Genomic DNA, 23130 nt, shown 5'->3' with positions numbered 1-23130 from the left:
TATGGGGGTACCACAGGGTTCAATTCTCGGGCCGACTCTTTTCTCTGTATGATGTTGCTCTTGCTGCGGGCGATTCCCTGATCCACCTCTACGCAGACGACACCATTCTGTATACTTCTGGCCCTTCCTTGGACACTGTGCTATCTAACCTCCAAATGAGCTTCAATGCCATACAACACTCCTTCCGTGGCCTCCAACTGCTCTTAAACGCTAGTAAAACCAAATGCATGCTTTTCAACCGTTCGCTGCCTGCACCCGCACGCCCGACTAGCATCACCACCCTGGACGGTTCCGACCTAGAATATGTGGACATCTATAAGTACCTAGGTGTCTGGCTAGACTGCAAACTCTCCTTCCAGACTCATATCAAACATCTCCAATCCAAAATCAAATCTAGAGTCGGCTTTCTATTCTGGAACAAAGCCTCCTTCACTCACGCCGCCAAACTTACCCTAGTAAAACTGACTATCCTACCGATCCTCGACTTCGGCGATGTCATCTACAAAATAGCTTCCAATACTCTACTCAGCAAACTGGATGCAGTTTATCACAGTGCCATCCGTTTTGTTACTAAAGCACTTTATACGACCCACCACTGCGACCTGTATGCCCTAGTCGGCTGGCCCTCGCTACATGTTCGTCGTCATACCCACTGGCTCCAGGTCATCTACAAGGCTATGCTAGGTAAAGTGCCGCCTTATCTCAGTTCACTGGTCACGATGGCTACACCCACCCGTAGCACGCGTTCCAGCAGGTGTATCTCACTGATCATCCCTAAAGCCAAAACCTCATTTGGACGCCTTTCCTTCCAGTTCTCTGTTGCCTGCGACTGGAACGAATTGCAAAAATCTCTGAAGTTGGAGACTTTTATCTCCCTCAACAACTTTAAACATCTGCTATCCGAGCAGCTAACCGATCGCTGCAGCTGTACATAGTCCATCGGTATATAGCCCACCCAATTTACCTACCTCACCCCCCATACTGCTTTTATTTATTTACTTTTCTGCTCTTTTGCACACCAGTATCTCTACTTGCACATGATCATCTGATGATTTATCACTCCAGTGTTAATCTGCTAAATTGTAATTATTCGATTTATTGCCTACCTCCTCATGCCTTTTGCACACATTGTATATAGATTCTCTTTTTTTTCTACCATGTTATTGACTTGTTTATTGTTTACTCCATGTGTAACTCTGTGTTGTTGTCTGTTCACACTGCTATGCTTTATCTTGGCCAGGTCGCAGTTGCAAATGAGAACTTGTTCTCAACTAGCCTACCTGGTTAAATAAAGGTGAAATAAAAAAATAAACAAAAATAATTGCCATTTGAACATGTTGTTTCTTGTTTAACAACACATATGGCATGACAACAATAGTCAGAGGAGTTGGCAGCTCGAAGACCAGTCATGCAAAAAAAAATGAATGTTTACATTTGCTATGCAAATCATGTAATCGGAAATATGAGGCGTAACCATTGTTCCTGTTTGGTTTCCCTGTGCAGGTAACAAACTGAACAAGGACCTGAAGCACTACCTGAGCCTGAAGTTTCAGAAACACTCTCTTGACCATGAGCTCCAACAGACCATCCGAGCTAACCTCTACTGCCACGCTGTGCCTTGTGAGTACATCATCTTCAGCCTCGTCTTCCTCCTCCTAAAACTCCTCAACTTTCACACAACATTCCTTTGCCTTCTCTTTCATCCCCACCTCATCTTTCCCTCGTCTTCCTCATACGATTCCTCCGCATTCTCTCCGAGTCTCCTCCTGCTCCTATTCCTTCTCCACCTCCGCCGCATCCTCTCGGTCCACCCATAAAGTATAAGTGGAACCTATTGACACAAACAAGCCATTCAGATGTAATCCAATCAAATATTAGAGTTTTTTGGAATATCAGTATTATGGTGTAAATACTGTAGTATTACTATATTTAGATACTTTGGTATTCACTGTAGTGTTTTTGTGGCCATGACTGTAGCATGCGGTAATATTACTTTCGTTAAAAAACTATAGTATATACTATAGTAATTAATGTAGGGTTTTTGCAGACATTACTGTGATATTTACTATAGTGTTTTTGTTTGATTATATTTGATATTGAAGTGGGGGCTTTCTCCTTGAGGAAACCTAGTGGACAAATGATCAGAACTCAGGATAAGTCCCAGATTCAGACAGCTAGAGTCACAGTTGTGTATTGACCCAAACAGGGGGCAGCAAAAGACAGGTCAAAGGCAGGCAGAGGTCCGTAATCAGGGGCTCAGGACAGGCAGAGGTTCGTAAGTGGGTCAGAGTCAGGCAGGTACAGAAGGGCAGGCAGGTTTGGGGTCAGAGCAGGCAGAATGGTCAGACCAGGGAAACAGAACTTGCGAAAGCAGGGAGACGGGAAAATACTCTAGTAAGACCTGACAAGACGAACAGGCAACAGACAAACAGAGAACACAGGTATAAATACACTGATGATAATGAGGAAGATGGGCGACACCTGGAGAGGGGTGGAGACAAGCAAAAAGACAGGTGAAACAGATCAAGGTGTGACACAAATATTAAGCCAATGTTCCATAACCTGTAGGTAGTTAGGCCTGGAGTCTGAACAGATAGTATTGTACAATATACTACAACATTATATAGTAAGCACTACACCGGGGTAGGCAACCCTGGTCCTGGAGTGCCGTAGGCACTTCATGTTTTTGATTTAACCGCCCTGGAAGACCAGGTGTGTTGAATTTAGGCAATCACTGAACTGATCAATTAACTCAGTTGGTCAGGTGTGGTGCCTCATTGGCCTAAAATCCTGTACCTGCAGCACTCCAGGAACAGGATGGCCTACCCCTGCACTATACAATCGAAGAATACTACAGTGTGGAGTATTGTATTCTACAGTATACTACAATTCTATGGAATTCTATAGTAAGTACTATAGTATTCTATGGTAAACTGTAGTCTTTTTTTCAGGTTTGGGAGCTATTTGTTCTCCCAACATGGGAATGCTGCCCTCCCAGCTGTTTCACATAGCTACAGTACAGAATGTGTGGTGTGGTGGGCCAATGATCCGGGTGGATGCCAGAGCAGACAACTGTGTACTGTGAGGTCAGCCCACTGTCTGTTGGATGGGATCTGTGCTGCCATGGTACACTTCTGCAGTGCAACACTATTTGAGAGTTTACTCTTTGTATTCTCTGATGCATTTGAATAAGTGGCTCCCGAGTGGCGCAGCGGTCTAAGGCACTGCATCTCAGTGCTAGAGGCGTTTCCACAGACCCTGGTTTGATCCCGGCCTGTATCACAACCGGCTGTGATCGGGAGTCCCATAAGGCGGCACACAATTGGCCCAGTGTCGTCCGGGTTAGGGGAGGGTTTGGCTGGGGTAGGCCGTCATTGTAAAATAAAAATGTTCTTAATTAACTGACTTGCCTAGTTAAATAAAGGTTAAATATTAAGTGTTTTTGAAAGTGGAGTTTAAGATCCGAAATAGTCTGGCTGTGTGTAATTGATTGAGTGGTCTGTAGGCCCTGAACCTTCCTCTGAATCAGTGAAGTCTTTGTGATCAACCACAGTGTACTGTACATTGTCGAGTACCTGACAGAAGTTGGTCACAAATACACTGTTGGTCTTTGTGTGTGTGTGTGTTTCTTTGTGTGTGTGTGTGTGTGCTCGCAAGTGTCATTGAATGTTTGTCTGCATGTGTGTGTGTGTGTTCTCAATATGTTGTTGTGGTCTCCTTGGGGATGTTGTTTTCATGATCACATGCCTCAGTTTGCACAGCCTCGATCCCATCAGTGGAGATTGCCTTTCCATACCACACAGCACCTCTTTATGCATCTAGGATATGGGTGTGTGTGATTGTGTGTGTGTGTGTGTGTGCTTAACCGTATTTCTGGTGCTAGATTAATATTTTCCTTTTTTTCCCCCTTCCCCTCGTTTTTCTTTTTTTGTCTCTCTCTTGTTCTCCCATTCCTCACTCTCTCTCTCTGCCTGGGCCACGTGACTGGTAAATCCTCCTTGAGCTGCTCGCCCGGTGGCCTGACTGGGATTATGATGTTCTGATATATTGAAAATAGATTTGCTGCATGATTATGTGATGAACATGTTGAGCTTTAGAAAAGGGCCCAACAGGGAGATGGGGGAATGACCCAGCCTCAGAAGACAGAAGAAGCAGGGATTCCCAAAGGATCCATACTGTCCCGGCAGGAGCATAAAACGTTTGAAACCTTGACGGTGGATATACACGCATGCCACTATCCTTTCCTTAACCTGTTTGGGCTGCAGCCCGACACCGGTACACTTATGACAACAGCCAGCTCAAGTGCAGGGCGCGAAATTCAAAATATATATTTTTTTAAATATTTAACTTTCACACATTAACAAGTCCAAGACACTAGATGAAAGGTGCACATCTTGTGAATCAAGCCAACATGTCCGATTTTTTAAAATGTTTTACAGGGAAGACACAATATGTAAATCTATTAGCTAACCACGTTAGCAAAAGACACCAATATTCTTACTCCATCAGTTTATGACTCCATCAGTAGCTATCACAAATTCGGCCAAATAAAGATAAAAATAGCCACTAACCAAGAAACAACCTCATCAGATGACAGTCTGATAACATATTTATTGTATAGCATATGTTTTTTTCAAAAAATTAGCATATTTCAGGTATAAATCATAGTTTACATTTCAGCTACAATCAGAAATTGCACCGAAAGCAGCCATAATATTTACAGACACCAACGTCAAATACCTAATTACTCATCATAAAACATTTCGGAAAAATACATAGTGTGCAGCAATTGAAAGACAGGCATCTTGTGATTCTAGACAATATTTCCGATTTATTAAATGTTTTACAGCACAAGCAAAATGTAGCGTGATATTAGCGTAGCCACAATAGCCAGAAACACTTGGGCGCCCACGACCAGTCAACATGCACGACAGATATTAGAAATAGCATCATAAAATGTTTCTTACTTTTGGTGATCTTCCGTCAGAATGTTGGACAAGGTGTCCTTTGTCCAGAACAGTCGTTGTTTTGATCTGGAACGGCAAATATCCCTCTTCATTTAGCATGGGAACTTGCCAAGTGGCACGGATCACTCCAACGTCAACAAAGTTAGAGAACGGAACACGGCAAAACTCCCGAAAAAATTTCAATAATCTGAATAAACTATATTGATAAAACATACGTTACGATGATATGGTCAAATGTATCAAATAAAATCTAAGACGGAGATGTTCGTCATTCATAACGATAGCTAAACAGAAGGCATATCCATGTCCTCTTTCGCGCGCTCCAGAAACAGGATATGGACGGTCACGTCAAACAAAGACCTTTTATTCCACCTCAGACCAAGATAGACACGAAATCTCTTCTCTCACCGCATCTTGACAACCAGGGGAAGGCGTATGAAGTGTATGTAGACTCTTACGTATCACGCCCATGTATAGGCATGCAGTTGAACAGAGCATCGATTTCTGACATTCCACTTCCTGGTCAGGAAAAGTGCTGCAGAAGGAGTTCTGTTTCACTCAGAGAAATAATTCAAACGGTTTTAGAAACTAGAGAGTGTTTTCTATCCAATAGTAATAATATTATGCATATTGTACAAGCAAGAATTGAGTACGAGGCCGTTTGAAATGGGCACATTTTATCTGGCTACTCAATACGCCCCCTGCAGCCATAACAGGTTTTAATACATGCACCTATATTTCAGTGGGGAACCCTGGGCAGAGCAATGTGAAGAGGAGGGACAGTTAAAATAGAGGGAGACCAGTGCTTAGTCAGACAGTCGCCCCTGGATATAGCCATGTAATTAATGCATAGTCCATCTTATTTGGTTAACCTTTCACGAGCCTCAACCCCGGATCCGGGAGCACCCCCCCCCCCCCCCCCCCACACTGATTAGCATCGCTAGCATAGCGTCACAATTAAATAGTAGCATCTAAATATCATTAAATCACAAGTCCAAGACACCTAATGAAAGATACAGATCTTGTGAATAAAGCCACCATTTCAGATTTTTTTAATGTTTTACAGGGAAGACACAATATGTAAATCTATTAGCTAAACACGTTAGCAAAAGACACCATTTTTCTTTGTCCACCATTTTTTCTCAACACCAGTAGCTATCACCAATTCGGCTAAACTAAGATATTGATAGCCAATAAACAAGAAAAAACCTCATCAGATGACAGTCTGATAACATATTTATGGTATAGGATAGGTTTTGTTAGAAAAATTTGCATATTTCAGGTATAAATCATAGTAAGCCATTGCAGCCACCATCACAAATCTCACCAAAGCGACTAGAATTACTACAGAGAGCAACTTGTATTACCAATTTACTCATCATAAAACATTTCTTAAAAATACACAGCACATAGCAATGGAAAGACACAGATCTTGTGAATTCAGACAACATTTCAGATTTTCTAAGTGTTTTACAGCGAAAACACAATAAATCGTTATATTAGCATACCACATATGCAAACCTTACCCGAGCACTGATTCAAGCCAAAGAGAGCGATATCGTTATCATCGCCAAAATATATAAACTTTTTTACTAACCTTCTCAGAATTCTTCAGATGACACTCCTGTAACATCATATTACAACATACATATAGAGTTTGTTCGAAAATGTGCATATTTAGCCACCAAAATCATGGTTAGACAATGACAAAAGTAGCCCAACTGGTCAGAAAATGTCGTGCACCATATTAGACAGTGATCTAGTCTTATACATAAATACTCATAAACTTGACTAAAAAATATAGGGTGGACAGCGATTGATAGACAATTTAATTCTTAATACAATCGCGGAATTACATTTTTTAAATTATCCTTAGTTTTCAATACAGGTTGCGCCAAGCAAAGCTATACCTAACAAAATGGCGGAGCGTGCGTTTAACATTTTTCAACAACGATTTATCATCTTAAATATTTCTTACTATGAGGCGATCTTCCATCAGAATCTTGGGCAATGAATCCTTTCTTGGGTCTAATCTTCTTTTGGTCGAAAGATGTCCTCTTGTCTGTCGAAATGCCCACTAACGTTCGACCGGGACCGCGAAACGTGCCCAGCACTTCAAAGTGCACAACAAAGCAATGCCTCAAAATCACACTAAACGGATATAAATTGCTATAAAACGGTTCAAATTAACTACCTTATGATGCTGTTAACCTGTTGGGGATGGGGGCGCTGTTTAGACTATTTATGCTAATGTGGCTAATTTTTTAAACGGCTTCCCACAAAATCCTTGATCGTACAATATGCATATTATTATTATTATTGGATAGAAAACAGTCTATAGTTTCTATAGGAGTTGAAATTTTGTCTCTAAGTGGAACAGAGCCCATTCTACAGCAATTTCCCTGACATGGAGTCAGATTTGAGAAACGTTGGCCACTTTTCTGAAGTCATTTAAAAGGGCTCTGTCGTTGCTATGACTATACGGACACTTCTTACGTCTTCCCCTGGATGCCTTTACGTGATGACGATTCCAACGGGCTCGATTGCTCGTTCACAGGCCCTACAAATGAAAAAAACCTTTAGCTAGCAAGTCTTTTCTTGCTGCGTAACGCGCGTGGAAGACACCGACCCTCTCCTGTTCCAAGCGTTAGTTTAGCCTGTTATATTTCTCCGGTCATCTTTTCACTCGTTATAGGAGTTACAAACATCACAAAGTAGTTAATTTAAAGCGTTTTATAGCAATTTATATCCGTTTAGTGCGATTTTGGGACATTTATTTTTGCAACGATGTGAAAAGTTGGGCACGCTTTTCAGTTCATCCCGAACGTAGTTGACATTTCCACATGGCAAGAGGACAGCTTTCCACCAAAAGACGATTTCTCCCAAGAAAGGATCCTTTGCCCAAGATACTGATGGAAGAACAGCTCAAGGTAGGACATTTTTATTATGATAAATCGTGTTTCTGTCGAAACATTTTAGTGGCTTAGGACGCCATGTTTTTTGACGTAGCTTCGCTTGGCGCAAACTGTATTGAAAAGTAAGGATAAATTAAAAAATGTAATAACGCAATTGTATTAAGAATTAAATTGTCTATCAATCCCTGTCCACCCTATATTTTTTAGTCACGTTTATGAGTATTTATGTATAAGAGTAGATCACTGTCTAAGTGGCGCAAGGACGTTTTCTTTACCAGCTTGTCTACATTTCACATTGTCTAACCATGATTTTGGTGGCTAAATATAAACATTTTCGATCAAACTCTATATGCATGTTGTAATGTGATGTTACAGGAGTGTCATCGGAAGAATTCTGAGAAGGTTAGTGAAAAAATTAATATCTTTTGGCGATGTTGACTTTTATCGCTCACTTTGGCTAGAATCAATGCTGGGCTGCTAATTGCTATGTGCTAAGCTAATATAACGATTTATTGTGTTTTCGCTGTAAGACACTTAGAAAATCTGAAATATTGTCTGTATTCACAGGATCTGTGTCTTTCGATTCGTGTATGCTGTGTATTTTTACGAAATGTTTGATGATTAGTAGTTAGGTAAACACGTTGCTCATTGTAATTATTCTAGTCCATTTGTGATGGTGGGTGCAATTGTAAACTATGCCATATACCTGAAATATGCACTTTTTTCTAACAAAACCTATCCCATACCATAAATATGTTATCAGACTGTCATCTAATGAGTTTTTTTGTTGGTTAGGGGCTATAAATATCTTAGTTTAGCCGAATTGGTGATGGCTACTGGTGTTGGTGGACAAATAAAAGATGGTGGATTATGCTAATGTGTTTTTAGGTAATAGATGTACATCTTTACATATTGTGTCTTCCCTGTAAAACATTTTAAAAATCGGAAATGTTGACTGGATTCATAAGATCTGTGTCTTTCATTAGCTGTATTGGACTTTAATGTGTGAAAGTTAAATATTTTAAAAAAATATTTTTTTTGAATTTCGCGGCACTGGTTTTTCAGTGGGGGGGGGGTGGGGGGTGCCGCTAGCGCCACGCTGATCCTAGACAGGTTAACACCTTTAACGAGTAAAAATATGACCGGAGAAATATTACTGGCTGAACTAAAGCTTGGAAGGAGGTGAGTCGGATGTCCTTCGCGCGCCACGCGCAGGCAGCCAAAGGAAGTTACTTCTGGTATTTGGTGATTTATGGAGGCACTGATTGCGCAATCGACTCCATTCAAAACGTCATCACGTACTGACACCCAGGGGAAGACGTAAGCAGTGTCTGTTTCTCCATAGCATTTACAGTGACCTTTAAACTGACTCCAGATCAGTGGCCAAGATGTTTGAAATCTACAGTGACCTTTAAACTGACTCCAGATCAGTGGCCAAGATGTTTGAAATCTGACTCCCTATCATGAAAAGTGCTGTAGATTGAGTTCTGTTTCACTCAGAGACAAAATTCCAACGGCTATAGAAACTAGAGAGTGTTTTCTATCCAATAATAACAATAATATGCATATTGTACGAGCAAGAATTGAGTACTAGGCAGTTTAATCTGTAGAGCAAATTATGCTAATGCAAAACAGCACCCCCTATAGTTGCAAGAAGTTAAATCTGAAATTAAAATTGTTTGGCCTGAATGTTAAACTTCTGGATAGTGGGAAAATGCACAGTATTTGGTGAGTTATCATACGTTGCCATCATCTGGTACACATCGCAGTGTAAAGAAAAAACCAGACGGACTCCTAAACAAGTGCAGTGAGATTTAACCTGTCTAGGATCAGCGTGCCGCTAGCGGCACCCCCCCCCCCACTGAAAAACCAGTGCCGCGAAATTCAAAAAAAATATTTTTTTTAAATATTTAACTTTCACACATTAAAGTCCAATACAGCTAATGAAAGACACAGATCTTGTGAATCCAGTCAACATGTCCGATTTTTAAAATGTTTTACAGGGAAGACACAATATGTAAAGATGTACATCTATTACCTAAAAATACATTAGCATAATCCACCATCTTTTATTTGTCCACCAACACCAGTAGCCATCACCAATTCGGCTAAACTAAGATATTTATAGCCCCTAACCAACAAAAAAACTCATCAGATGACAGTCTGATAACATATTTATGGTATGGGATAGGTTTTGTTAGAAAAAAGTGCATATTTCAGGTAGATGGCATAGGTTACAATTGCACCCACCGTCACAAATGGAATAGAAAAACTACATTGAGCAACGTGTTTACCTACTTACTAATCATCAAACTAATCGAAAGACACAGATCCTGTGAATACAGACAATATTTCAGATTTTCTAAGTGTCTTACAGCGAAAACACAATAAATCGTTATATTAGCATAGCACATAGCAGCCCAGCATTGATTCTAGCCAAAGTGAGCGATAACGTCAACATCGCCAAAAATATATTAATTTTTTCACTAACCTTCTCAGAATTCTTCAGATGACACTCCTGTAACATCATATTACACAATCCATATAGAGTTTGATCGAAAATGTTTATATTTAGCCACCAAAATCATGGTTAGACAATGTGAAATGTAGCTCAGCTGGTCAGAAAATGTCCTTGCGCCACTTAGACAGTGATCTACTCTTATACATAAATACTCATAAACGTGACTAAAAAATATAGGGTGGACAGGGATTGATAGACAATTTAATTCTTAATACAATTGCGGAATTACATTTTTTAATTTATCCTTACTTTTCACTACAGTTTGCGCCAAACGAAGCTACGTCAAAAAACATGGCGTCCTAAGCCACTAAAATGTTTCGACAGAAACACGATTTATCATAATAAAAATGTCCTACTTTGAGCTGTTCTTCCATCAGTATCTTGGGCAAAGGATCCTTTCTTGGGAGTAATCGTCTTTTGGTGGAAAGCTGTCCTCTTGCCATGTGGAAATGCCAACTGCGTTCGGGATGAACTGAAAAGCGTGCCCAGCTATTCACATCGTTTCAAAAATAAATGTCCCAAAATCGCACTAAACGGATATAAATTGCTATAAAACGCTTTAAATTAACTACCTTATGATGTTTGTAACTCCTATAACGAGCGAAAAGATGACCGGAGAAATATAACAGGCTAAACTAACGCTTGGAACAGGAGCGGTCGGTGTCCTCCACGCGCGTTACGCACCAAGAAAAGACTTGCTAGCTACAGGGTTTTTTAATTTATAGGGCCTGTGAACGCGCAATCGACCCCATTGGAATCGTCATCACGTAAAGGCATCCAGGGGAAGACGTAAGAAGTGTCCGTATAGTCATAGCAATAACAGTGCCCTTTTAACTGACTTCAGAACAGTGGCCAACATTTCTGAAATCTGACTCCATGTCAGGGAAATTGCTGTAGAATGGGCTCTGTTCCACTTAGAGACAAAATTTCAACTCCTATAGAAACTATAGACTGTTTTCTATCCAATAATAATAATAATATGCATATTGTACGATCAAGGATTTTGTGGGAAGCCGTTTCAAAAATTACCCAATTAGCATAAATAGTCTCAACAGCGCCCCCATCCTCAACAGGTTAACAGTGAATGAAAAAATGCATCATGAGATACATAATGTGCAGGATTGCAACATTCTAGTAACTTTCAAAATTCGTAGGTTTTCAGAAATACCAGTTGGAAGATTCTCGGCATCCGGAGGGAATTTTACATAATTTTGTAATCCTAATCATGTACAGTATGTCCATCTCTTTGTCTTTCCTCTTGGGCTCTCTCTCCTTCTTTCTCCCAGTTTCATGCCACTGAATTCAATTCAAATGGTTCTATGCCATGACAAGACAAATCTTCAACTGCCAAAGCAGTGAAATAAAATGGACCCACACTCCTCTTTTGTCCTCTCTTTCCCTTTGTCGCCCTCCTCCTCCACCTTTCCCTGTACATGTGTTTCTGTCTCTCTGCCCCCTGCTTGTCTCCCTATGCCAGACTCGAACAGGTGCCTGTTTCTCCGCCAGAGGCTTGAGTGTTGTTTTGTGTTTCTAGGAAGAGAACACTCGCCATGTGAACTCCCACCCCTTCCCATAACCACCCCTCCTTTCCCCTCTTTCCTCCTTCCCAGCCCTGTTGCTACAAATGGCCATTGTTATTATGTGCCCCAAATGTCACAACTGACAGAGAAGTCTCTCTCTCTCTCTCTCTCTCGCTCTCTCGCTCTCTCTTGCTCTCTCTCGCTCTCTCTCTCGCTCTCTCTTGCTCTCTCTCGCTCTCTCTCTCGCTCTCTCGCTCTCTCTTGCTCTCTCTCGCTCTCTCTCTCGCTCTCTCTCTCTCTCTCGGGATTCACTTCCCTCTCACGTCTACAGCTGCTGCTCTGCTCTGACATGAGGGTTATCTCAGCATTATCCCAGTGTTCGAGCCACGCAGCAACCCAATTGACCAACCCTCCCTCCCCCACCTGCTTTTTCTCTCCGCTCCCTCTCTCTGTCAGCGTCCCTGTGGCTTGAAGGTGGCTCCTGCCTCTCTCTCTCTCTCTGTCGCACGCTCCTGCTGTCTCCGTTTCTGCTGCTGCTCTCTCTCTCTAGCTCGCTCTCCCTCACTCACTCTCTGCCTTCCTCCCTCTCGCTCGCTCTCACTCTCTCGCTGTCTCGTTTTCCACTCCACTGCCAAGCTCTGGAAATCATTGTTTGAGACACATTTTTCTGGTTGCCGCTCACACAAAGACAGGATTACGGCTTGATTCACTGGCTCCGGCTCTCCACGTTCAGGCAAGTGGCAGCACTCCTTATTTCTCCTTCTCTTCCCAGTCTCCTTCGTTGTTGCCATCTATCATCTGTTTGGTGAAGCCTGTGATGTATGCAGAGAAGCAAGGAAGGAGATGCATGGCAGAATGTTATTATGGTTGATTGTGTGCATATATAAGCTAAGGGAATCGGGGTAGGTGGGGATGAGGTGAAGGAAAGGGAGGGCAAGGCGGGCACACTGGGCCAGGCACTTCCAACCCAGAGGGACAGATGGCCAGTAGCCATGGAGCTTTTTTCCTCTTTCGGTTTTTAATTCACCCCGCTGGCTTTGTGTAAGGGCCCAATAGTACACAGACCCTCTTTTCAAGGAGCCAGAGACGGCTGTACTCCGTTGCTGAACGAGAGGGAGGGCTGGGGGAGGTGTGTGTGAGTGTAAAAAAGGGAAGAAGATAGAAATGGGGGGGGGGGGGGGTTGCTGTGGAGGCAGAGGGTCAGTGCTATCCAGAATCCTTGGAACGTTCCTACCCTAAACTCCAACCCTTACCTCAACCCCTACCCTTAATCCTCACCTTAACCATTTTTTATTTCAACTTCAATGGGGTAAGGACGTTCCAAGGATCCCTTTTAGCAGGTACCTTTTGAGTAGGGGTGGATAAGAGAGGAGAGGAGGGGGGAGAGGGGGGTCACCAGCCCCATAATGCATGGAGGTCAGTTCCAGATGCTGCGGGGACAAAGGGCTTTTCTGGGGGAACGGCAGGGGGAAGCGTGGCACTCGCCATTGTGTATGTGTCGCTGCATTGAAGGCTGCTGCCGGAGAGCCTCATGCTAATTATGGCCATTCAGCCCTGTAACGGATGGCTGGGCCCCAGCTTCTGTTAGCCTGCTTTTCACAGTCACTCGGTTAATATTTCCCTCATGTAGCCACAGACTAGCGCCTGTGCTAACGATTCGAGAATCATAATGTTGAAGCAATAGCTTTAAGGAAACTGAGCAAATATGTGTTTGTTCATAGTAATGGCGTGATGACAGGTGCTGAGTAGTGTGTGCTTTTGTGTGTGTGCATATTTGTGTGTGTGTGTGTGTGTGTGTGTATGCATATGCTCTGCCTGTATTTATGCACACAACATGTTTGTCATGTATGTGTAATGTATCTGTTTTGAAGCGGTATTCAACCCTAAGTATGTGAACACACACACACACACACACACACACACACACACACACACACACACACACACACACACACACACACACACACACACACACACACACACACACACACACACACACACACACACACTAAACACAATAACAATGATGTCATTGACTGGACAAATGGACTAAACAACCTGATTGTGGCGTCAGTGTGATTGGTAACCCCACAGTAAGAGTGGGTGGTAGAGGGCACTGGGGTTGGCAGCCATTGTTTTCACTATGGTACGCTTTATACCAATGTGCAGCTCCTCCCGAACAACCAAAAGTATGTATCTCCTTACCTTTGTATTGTATGCTTCTGCTAAATACAAATTCCATCTAGACACTGTTTCCCTAGAGCACACAAAAGAACTATACATACCTCGGCCTAAACATCAGCGCCACAGGTAACTTCCACAAAGCTGGGAACGATCTGAGAGACAAGGCAAGAAGAGCCTTCTATGCCATCAAAAGGAACATCAAATTAGACATTAGGATCTGGCTAAAAATACTTGAATCAGTTATAAAACCCATTGCCCTTTATAGTTGTGTGGTCTGGGGTCCGCTCACCAACCACGAATTCACAAAATGGAACAAACACCAAATTGAGACTCCGCATGCAGAATTCTGCAAAAAAAATCCTCTGTGTACAACGTAAAACACCAAATAATGCATGCAGAGCAGAATTAGGCCGATACCCAATAATGATCAAAATCCAGAAAAGAGACGTTAAATTCTACAACCACCTAAAAAGAAATTCCCAAACCTTCCATTACAAAGCCATCACCTACAGAGAAATTAACCTGGAGAAGAGTCCCCTAAGCAAGCTGGTTCTGGGGCTCTGTTCACAAACACAAACATACCCCTCAGAGCCCCAGGACAGCAACACAATTAGACCCAACCAAATCAGGAGAAAAAGAAAAGAAAATTACTTAACACATTGGAAAGAATTTTCAAAAATCTGAACAAACTAGAATGCTATTTGGTCCTAAACAGAGAGTACACAGTTGCAGAATACCTGACCACTGTGACTGACCCAAATTTAAGGAAATCTTTGACTATGTACTGACTCAGTGAGCATAGCCTTGCTATTGAGAAAGGCCACCGAAGGCAGACATGGCTCTCAAGAGAAGACAGGCTATGTGCACACTGCCCACAAAATGAGGTGGAAACTGAGCTGCACTTCCTAACCTCCGTCCAAATGTATGACAATATTAGAGACACATATTTCCCTCAGATTACACAGAACCACAAATTCGAAAACAAATCCAATTTTGATCAACTCCAAATACTCCGGCAAGCAGGGAAGAACAAACAACATTGTAAATACAACCTATATTTGTTTATTTATTTTCCCTTTTGTACTTTAACTATTTGCACATCATTACAACACTGTATATAGACGTACGATATTTGAAATGTTTTTATTCTTTTGGAACTAGTAATGTTGACTGTACATTTTTTTGTTAATTTCAATTTTGTTTATTATCTATTTCACTTGCTTTGGCAATGTAAACATATGTTTCCCATGCCAATAAAGCCCCTTAAATTGAAATTGAGAGAGAGAGAGGGGGAGAGAGGGAGAGCTGAATAAGCCATGCCCAATCTCTCCGAGCTATTAATAGAGCAGGAAAGCATCATGACATTCTTCTGATGAATCTAGTGATATGGAATTAATGGTGGACGATGGACTTTAGTTATGTTACTATCACGTTTTTTGAGGACGGGCAGAGTTCAACTGTCCGTGACGAAGACAGATTCACTGCCTCTGTCAGATGTCCCTGAGATATTTGACTCCCTCTTGTGTGTGATCTTGTGTTTGTGTGACTGTACTGTACTGCATGTGGGTGTCAACGTTTGTTCTCATACATATATTGTGTGAGTGTGCACGTGTGTTTGTCTGTGTGTGTGTACGTGTCTGTTGCTCTTCGTGAGTTAGGCCAGCTAACTCCTGGCAGAGCATGTGATAGGATACAGGAAGTGTTCCTGTGGCCATCTATAATTTCTCACCAAACAATCAGAGGATCACAGGGCGGGAAATGATTTGTCCTCAAAGACTAAAAATAGCATTAGCTCCTTCCTTCCCACGGCTTTGGGATGTCTCACACGCTGTTGTATTCGTCTGGCTAATATCCCATTCTGATTCACTCAACTTCACTACTGCAGAGACACATATTGCTGTGGATGTCATTTGTTGTTCATCCCAGTGTGGGTAGCTTTTGCGAAGCAGGTTAGAAATACAGTCGTAGCACGTTGAGAAATGTCACCTTCCCACGAAAACATCCTCCACGAAAGCGCAAGTCCACGATAACAGAATTAAGCTTTGACTCAGATGTTTTTTCATTTTACAATGTATTCCCAAACACAAACCATTGATTTCAAAGTTGAACAAACCATGCAACTACAGTATATGCACAACGAATACTTTGAACAATTTACACCGAATATTTCACAAAAACATTGTGCAGATGCAATGTTTGGTAACAATATTATGGTTCAAATTTAAGATTCAAAGATGTCTGCAGAACGAATGGGGTGTCTAATGCGGAGTCAGGGAGCAGGTGCAGTTAGTGAGATGAATAATAACGAACATGGAGCGATACTAAACAAGAGAAGCGTCTTACATAGAAACATAAAAAAATGCTACCCGATGACTGATAACAAAAGAGTGCGATATAAAGTGCAAGTAATCAAGGGTGTAAGGAAGTCGTTACGAAGAAAGGTTTGGCGGAAAAGGGATGACGATGTAATACTCACAACCTAACCCAGGAGACCGATGATCACGTGGCTCTCCCTCTGCTCTCACGGAACCCCGGTTAGAACGTAGCGGACACCGTTGAAGCTAGTGCCCCTCCTCAATAAGGACAGAGCCCAAGCTGTCTACGATGGCTTCGCTCAGACGCGGAGAGACGTGTGGCCCTCACCTCCATGGGTTCAGGCTCTGACAACGGAGGAGGGAGAAAGGCGATGGGGATACCGACGCTCCCGAAGAAGAATATCCAGACGGATGGCCATCGATGAGGGCGTCCAAGGGTAGGTTGCCATCTCGGCACGCCAACTTCGTCTGGACCTCTTCGCACAATTGTCTTCTGAATAGTCTCTGGAGCACCGGCTCATTCCATCCGACGGATGTTGCCACTGTCTGAAAGATTAGTGCATACTCTGCCGTGGTCTGGCCATCCTGCCATAGTTGGAGTAGGTGCTCACCCCCATCTCTGTCCTCTGGTGGATGGTCAAAGACCCTCCTGAGCCATGAACCCCTCATAGGTACCCAGCTCTCCCTCTCCTCTCTCCCAGATAGCCGTGGCCCACTCCAACGCCCGGTCCAGTCAGCGGAGAAATAACCGTTGCAAACTTGGACCTCTCTGTGGTGGGGACCCCCATCTGATGAGTGAAATAAATGGAGCACTGGAGTAGGATGCCACGGCATTTCAATAAAGTCCTGTCATATTTGTCCGGTAGGGACAATCGGACATCACTGAGCAGGACGGACTGCTGTTTGGGGTACTGGCTTGCTGGGTCGACTTGTGGTAGAGAATCCTTCGCTATTTGGAGATCATGCCCCTTGAGTAATGTCGACTCGTCGAAGAACACAGAGGACCTTATCCATAGCCGTCCCCAAATGAGACAGCTTGTCATGGTGTTGACGAAGTAGGTGGCCCTGTTCTCCAACCATCTGGTAGATGTCTTGGTTAACTGCTGCTTCCATTTGTTGAGGTAGTATTCTGTAACATGGACGCAGGGAGTCAGGAAGTAGGTGCAGTTAGTGAGTTTTATAATAGCGAACATGGAGCAATACATAACAAGAGAAGTGTCTGACAGAAAAATGTAAAATACAACCTAATGATAACAAGAGTGCTATACAAAGGGTAAGTAATCAAGGGAGTAATGAAGTCCAGGTGTGCGTAAAGATGGTTTGCCAGGACCGGTGGTTTGTAGACCTGTGACGTTGCTCGCGGGAGTGTAAGTGACAGTGTCAGCTATGACTTGACACCTTGAGTTTGAAATACATTATTTGGGTTATTGAACTACAGTAGATTACTCTACTCTAGTCTAGTGTGCTATACTGTACTGAATTCTACTCAACTCTACTCTTCTTTTCTTTACTTCACTGTTCTGTCTAAACTTGTGAAACAGACATCCTGAGTGGCGCAGCAGTCTAAGGCACTGCATCTCAGTGCTAGAGGTGTCACTACAGTCCCTGGTTCGATTCCAGGCTGTATCACAAACGGCTGTGATTGGGAGCCCCATAGGGTGGCGCACAGTTGGCCCAGCGTCGTCCAGGTTAGGGGTAGGTTGTCATTGTAAATAAGAATTTGTTCTTAACTGATTTGCCAAGTTAAATAAAATAAAACATCTAATATGATCGGTTCAGATTTGGTCCGGCCTGGGCGGACTAACCAAATTTCATTTTTTTTATCAAACAAAACTATGCTACATTTTATCTCTGGGACCCTCAGGATGACAACTCAGAGCAAGATTACTGAATGTAAGTACATTATTTACCTTCAGAGATGAATGTATCAAACCAGTTGCTGTGATAAAAGTTTTGTTGTCGTGCACTCTCCTCAAACAATACCATGTTATTTTTTCACTGTAATAGCTACTGTAAATTGGACAGTGCTGTTAGATTAACAAGAATTGAAGCTTTCTGCACATATAAGAATGTCCTGGGAATCTTTCTTGTTACTTATAACGTCATGCTAATCACATTAGCGCACGTTAGCTCAACCGTCCTGGTGGAGGGATACCGATCCCGTAGAGACCCCTTTTCCATCAGTTTGAACAAAAATCTAAGCCTTTGCTTATTCCACATTTTTAGGATGGAAAATGGTTGGAAAACATGTACACAAGCCTTAATTTAAAAAAATAGAGACTCTTAGTGTCACGGCCAATGCTGGAAGAAGACCAAAGAGCAGCGTGGTGAGCGTACATTGTCCTTTTATTAAAATGACGCCAACAAAACAAGAAACGAAAGAACAACCGTGAAGCTTACAGGGCATAAGTGCCACTAACAAAAGTCAACTACCCACACTGAAAGGAGGGAAAAGGGCTACCTAAGTATGATTCACAATCAGAGAAACGATAGACAGCTGTCCCTGATTGAGAACCATACCCGGCCTAAACATAGAAATAAAGAAACATAGAAAACAAAGCATAGAATGCCCACCCCAAATCACACCCTGACCAGACCAAATAAAGACATAAAAAGGCTCTCTAAGGTCAGGGCGTGACATTTAGCTTTCATTTCACACCCAATTATTATACTATTTGACATGATCTTAATAAAATCAAATCAAAGTTTATTTGTCACGTGCGCTGAATTCAACAGGTGAAATGCATACAAAGAGGGGTTGGCGGGTGGTGGGTGGCGGGACACAATGCAGATAGCCCGGTTAGCCAATGTACTGGAACACTGGTTGGTCGGGCCAATTGAGGTAGTATGTACATATGTACATGAATGTATAGTAATGTGACTGTGCATATATGATAAACAGAGAGTAGCAGCAGCGTAAAAGAAGGGTTGGGGGGGCACACAATGCAAATAGTCCGGGTAGCCATTTGATTGGCTTATGGTTTGGGGGTAAAAACTGTTGAGAAGCCTTTTTGTCCTAGACTTGGCAGTCCGGTACCGCTTGGCATGCGGTAGTAGAGAGAACAGTCTATGACTGGGGTGGCTGGGGTCTTTGACAATTTTTGGGGCCTTCCTCTGACACCGCCTGGTGTAGAGGTCCTGGATGGCAGGCAGCTTAGCCCCAGTGATGTACTGGGCTGTACGCACTACCCTCTGTAGTGCCTTGCGGTCGGAGGCCGGGCAATTTCCGTACCAGGCAGTAATGCAACCAGTCAGGGTGCTCTCGATGTTGCAGCTGTAGAACCTTTTGAGGATCTCACGACCCATGCCAAATTGTTTTAGTTTCCTGAGGGGGAATAGGCTTTGTGTTTGGACCATTCTAGTTTGTTGGTGATGTGTACACCAAGGAACTTGAACCTCTCAACCTGCTCCACTACAGCCCCGTCGATGAGAATGGGGGCGTACTCGGTCCTCCTTTTCCTGTAGTCCACAATCATCTCCTTAGTCTTGGATACGTTGAGGGAGAGGTTGTAATTCTGGCAACACCCATCCAGGTCTCTGACCTCCTCCCTATAGGCTGTCTCGTCGTTGTCGGTGATCAGGTCTACCACTGTTTTGTCATCTGCAAACTTAATGATGGTGTTGGAGTCGTGCCTGGCCATGCAGTCGTTTGTGAAGAGGGACTACAGGAGGGGACAGAGCACGCACCCTTGGGGGGCTCCAGTTTGAGGATCAGCGTGGCAGATGTGTTGCTACCTACCCTCACCACCTGGGGGCAGCCCGTCAGGAAGTCCACGATCCAGTTGCAGAGGGAGCTGTTTAGTCCCCAGGATCCTTAGCTTAGTGATGAGCTTTGAGGGTACTATGGTGTTGAACGCTGAGCTGTAGTCAATGAATAGCATTCTCACATAAGTGTTCCTTTTGTCCAGGTGGGAAAGGGCAGTGTGGAGTGCAATAGAGATTGCATCAACTGTGGATCTTTTTTGGAAGTATGCAAATTGGAGTGGGTCTAGGGTTTCTGGGATAATGGTGTTGATGTAAGCCATTACCAGCCTTTCAAAGCACTTCATGGCTACGGATGTGAGCGCTACGGGTCTGTAGTCATTTAGGTAGGTTGCCTTTGTGTTCTTGGAAACAGGGACTATGGTGGTCTGCTTGAAACATGTTGGTATTACAGACTCAATCAGGGACATGTTGAAAATGTCAATGAAAACACCTGCCAGTTGGTCAGCACATGCCCGGAGCACACGTCCTGGTAATCTGTCTGGCCCCGCAGCCTTGTGTATGTTGACCTGTTTAACCTCTCTTGGGTACGTGAGACGTTAGCGTCCCACCTCTTCAACAGCCAGCGAAACTGTTGGGCGCCAAATTCAAATACAGAAATACTCACTATAAAAATTCAGAAAACAAAACATATTTTACATAGGTTTAAAGATTTACTTCTTGTGAATCCAACCATGGTGTCAGATTAAAAAAATGCTTTACGGCGAAAGCATACATTATGATTATTTGAGAACATAGCCCACTAGACAAATCATTACAAACAGTAACCAGCCAAGTAGAACAGTTACACAAGTCAGAAATAGAGATAAAATTAATCCCTTACCTTTGATGATCTTCATATGGTTGCACTCAGCAGAAATTCATTTACTCAATAAATGTTCCTTTTGTTCGATAAAGTCTCTTTATATTCAAAAACCTCATTTTTGTTCCCGCGTTTTCTTCAGTAATTCACAGGCTCAAACACAGTCAAAACAGGAAGACAAAAAAATCCAAATTGTATCCGTAAAATTCATAGAAACATGTCAAACGATGTTTATATTCAATCCTCAGGTTGTTTTTAACCTAAATAATCGATAATATTTCAACCGGACAATAATGTTGTCAATTTAAAAGGTAAACAAGAAACGCACTCTCTCGGTCTCGCTCATGAAAATGCTCTGTGACACTTTAGGGTCCACTCATTCAGACTGCTCTTACTTCCTCATTTTTCAGAATACAAGCCTGAAACAATTTCTAAAGACTGTTGACATCTAGTGGAAGGCATAGAAACTGCAAATTGAGTCCTAAGTCAATGGATACTGTAATGGCATTGAATAGAAAACTACAAAACCAAAAAAAAAAAAGACTTTCTGAATGGATTTTTCCTGAATGGATTTTTCCTGAATGGATTTTTCCAAATCAGTTCTGTTATACTCACAGAGACTATTTTAACAGTTTTGGAAACTTTAGAGTTTTCTATCCAAATCTAGCAGTTATATGCATATCATATCTTCTGGGCCCGAGAAGCAGGCAGTTTAATTTGCGCATGCATTTCATCCAAAATTCCGAATGCTGCCCCCTACCCTAGAGAAGTTAAAGGTCTTACTCATGTCGGCTACGGAGAGCGTGATTACACAGTCATCCGATTACACAGTCAACAGCTGATGCTCTCATGCATGCCTCATTGTTGCTTGACTCGAAGCGAGCATAGAAGTGATTTAGCTCGTCTGGTAGGCTCGTGTCACTGGGCAGCTCGCGGCTGTGCTTCCCTTTGCAGTCTGTAATAGTTTGCAAGCCCTGCCACATAAGACGATGTTCGGAGCCGTTGTTGTATGATTCAATCTTAGCCCCGTATTGACGCTTTGCCTGTTTGATGGTTCGTCGCAGGGTATAGCAGGATTTCTTGTAAGCTTCCGGGTTAGAGTCACGCACCTTGAAAGCGGCAGCTCTACCCTTTAGCTCAGTGCGAATGTTGCCTGTAATCCATGGCTTCTGGTTGGGATATGTACGTACAGTCACTGTGGGGACAACGTCGTCTATGCACTTATTGATGAAGCCAGTGACTGATGTGGTGTACTCCTCAATGCCATCGGAAGAATCCCGGAACATGTTCCAGTCTGTAATAGCAAAACAGTCCTGTAATTTAGCATCTGCTTCATCTGACCACTTTTTTATAGACCGAGTCACTGGTGCTTCCTGCTTTAACTTTAGCTTGTAAGCAGGAATCAGGAGGATAGAGTTGTGGTCGGATTTACCAAATGGAGGGAGAGGGAGAGCTTTGTACGCGTCTCTGTTTGTGGAGTACAGGTGATCGAGATTTTTTTTAAAGTTTCCCTGCATTAAAGTCTCCGGCCACTAGGAACGCCGCCTCTGGGTCAGTGCTTTCCTGTTTGCTTGTTTCCTTATACAGCTGACTGAGTGCGGTCTTAGTGCCAGCATCTGTCTGTGGTGGAAAATAAACAGCCACAAAAAGTATAGCTGAAAACTCTCTAGGCAGGTAGTGTGACTTGCAATTTATCACAATATACTCTACTTCAGGTGAGCAAAATCTTCTGAATGTGTGAATTTGAAGGTAACTGTAAACAAAGTTAACTGTAGTCCTGTCGCCATGAGTGCAGCTTGGTGGGCAGCTTGGTGGGCAGTTTGGTGGGCAGTTTGGTGGGCAGTTTGGATGAACCCTGTGCAACAGGCTATATCCATACAGGTATGGGCCTGCCTTATCTAGCTTTACTCTGGGTCTGCATCTCTCAACACTAATCCTGCCCTTGTCCTCTCTGTAGTCCTGCCTCTTGGCCCAGTCCAAGCTTCTCAGTCCAGAGCCATAGCTATAGCACTCTCTTCACAATCTATACTCTTACATCATTTAGCAGCCCTTACCCCATCTTCATTACCAATCATACTCTTATCCAGTACCCCCCAAGCCTATCCCCTGCCCCCTGCACCCAACCCTTACCTTGGGTGTAGACC

The 23130-nt window shown here is 42.9% G+C and overlaps 1 protein-coding gene and 1 pseudogene across 3 annotated transcripts in view; one reads left to right on the top strand and one right to left on the bottom strand.

Annotated features, from left to right (window-relative positions):
- Positions 1 to 12846, bottom strand: part of LOC129830441 (renin-like) — a 125470-nt gene extending 112624 nt beyond the window's left edge. For 2 of the 3 annotated variants that reach the window (XM_055893017.1, XM_055893019.1), the window contains exon 1: positions 11572 to 11981. In XM_055893017.1, the coding sequence (XP_055748992.1) occupies positions 11572 to 11592 (21 nt within the window). In that variant the 5' untranslated portion in view covers positions 11593 to 11981. Of the gene's footprint in view, positions 1 to 11571; positions 11982 to 12346 lie in introns of those variants that run through there. The other variant, XM_055893018.1, reaches the window with a different exon arrangement.
- Positions 1 to 23130, top strand: part of LOC129830440 (membrane-associated guanylate kinase, WW and PDZ domain-containing protein 1-like) — a 230522-nt pseudogene that overhangs the window by 75083 nt on the left and 132309 nt on the right.

The sequence above is a fragment of the Salvelinus fontinalis genome, chromosome 31 (assembly GCF_029448725.1).
Source record: "Salvelinus fontinalis isolate EN_2023a chromosome 31, ASM2944872v1, whole genome shotgun sequence".
Classification (NCBI taxonomy): domain Eukaryota; kingdom Metazoa; phylum Chordata; class Actinopteri; order Salmoniformes; family Salmonidae; genus Salvelinus; species Salvelinus fontinalis.
This window is presented reverse-complemented; position numbering and strand designations above follow the sequence as displayed.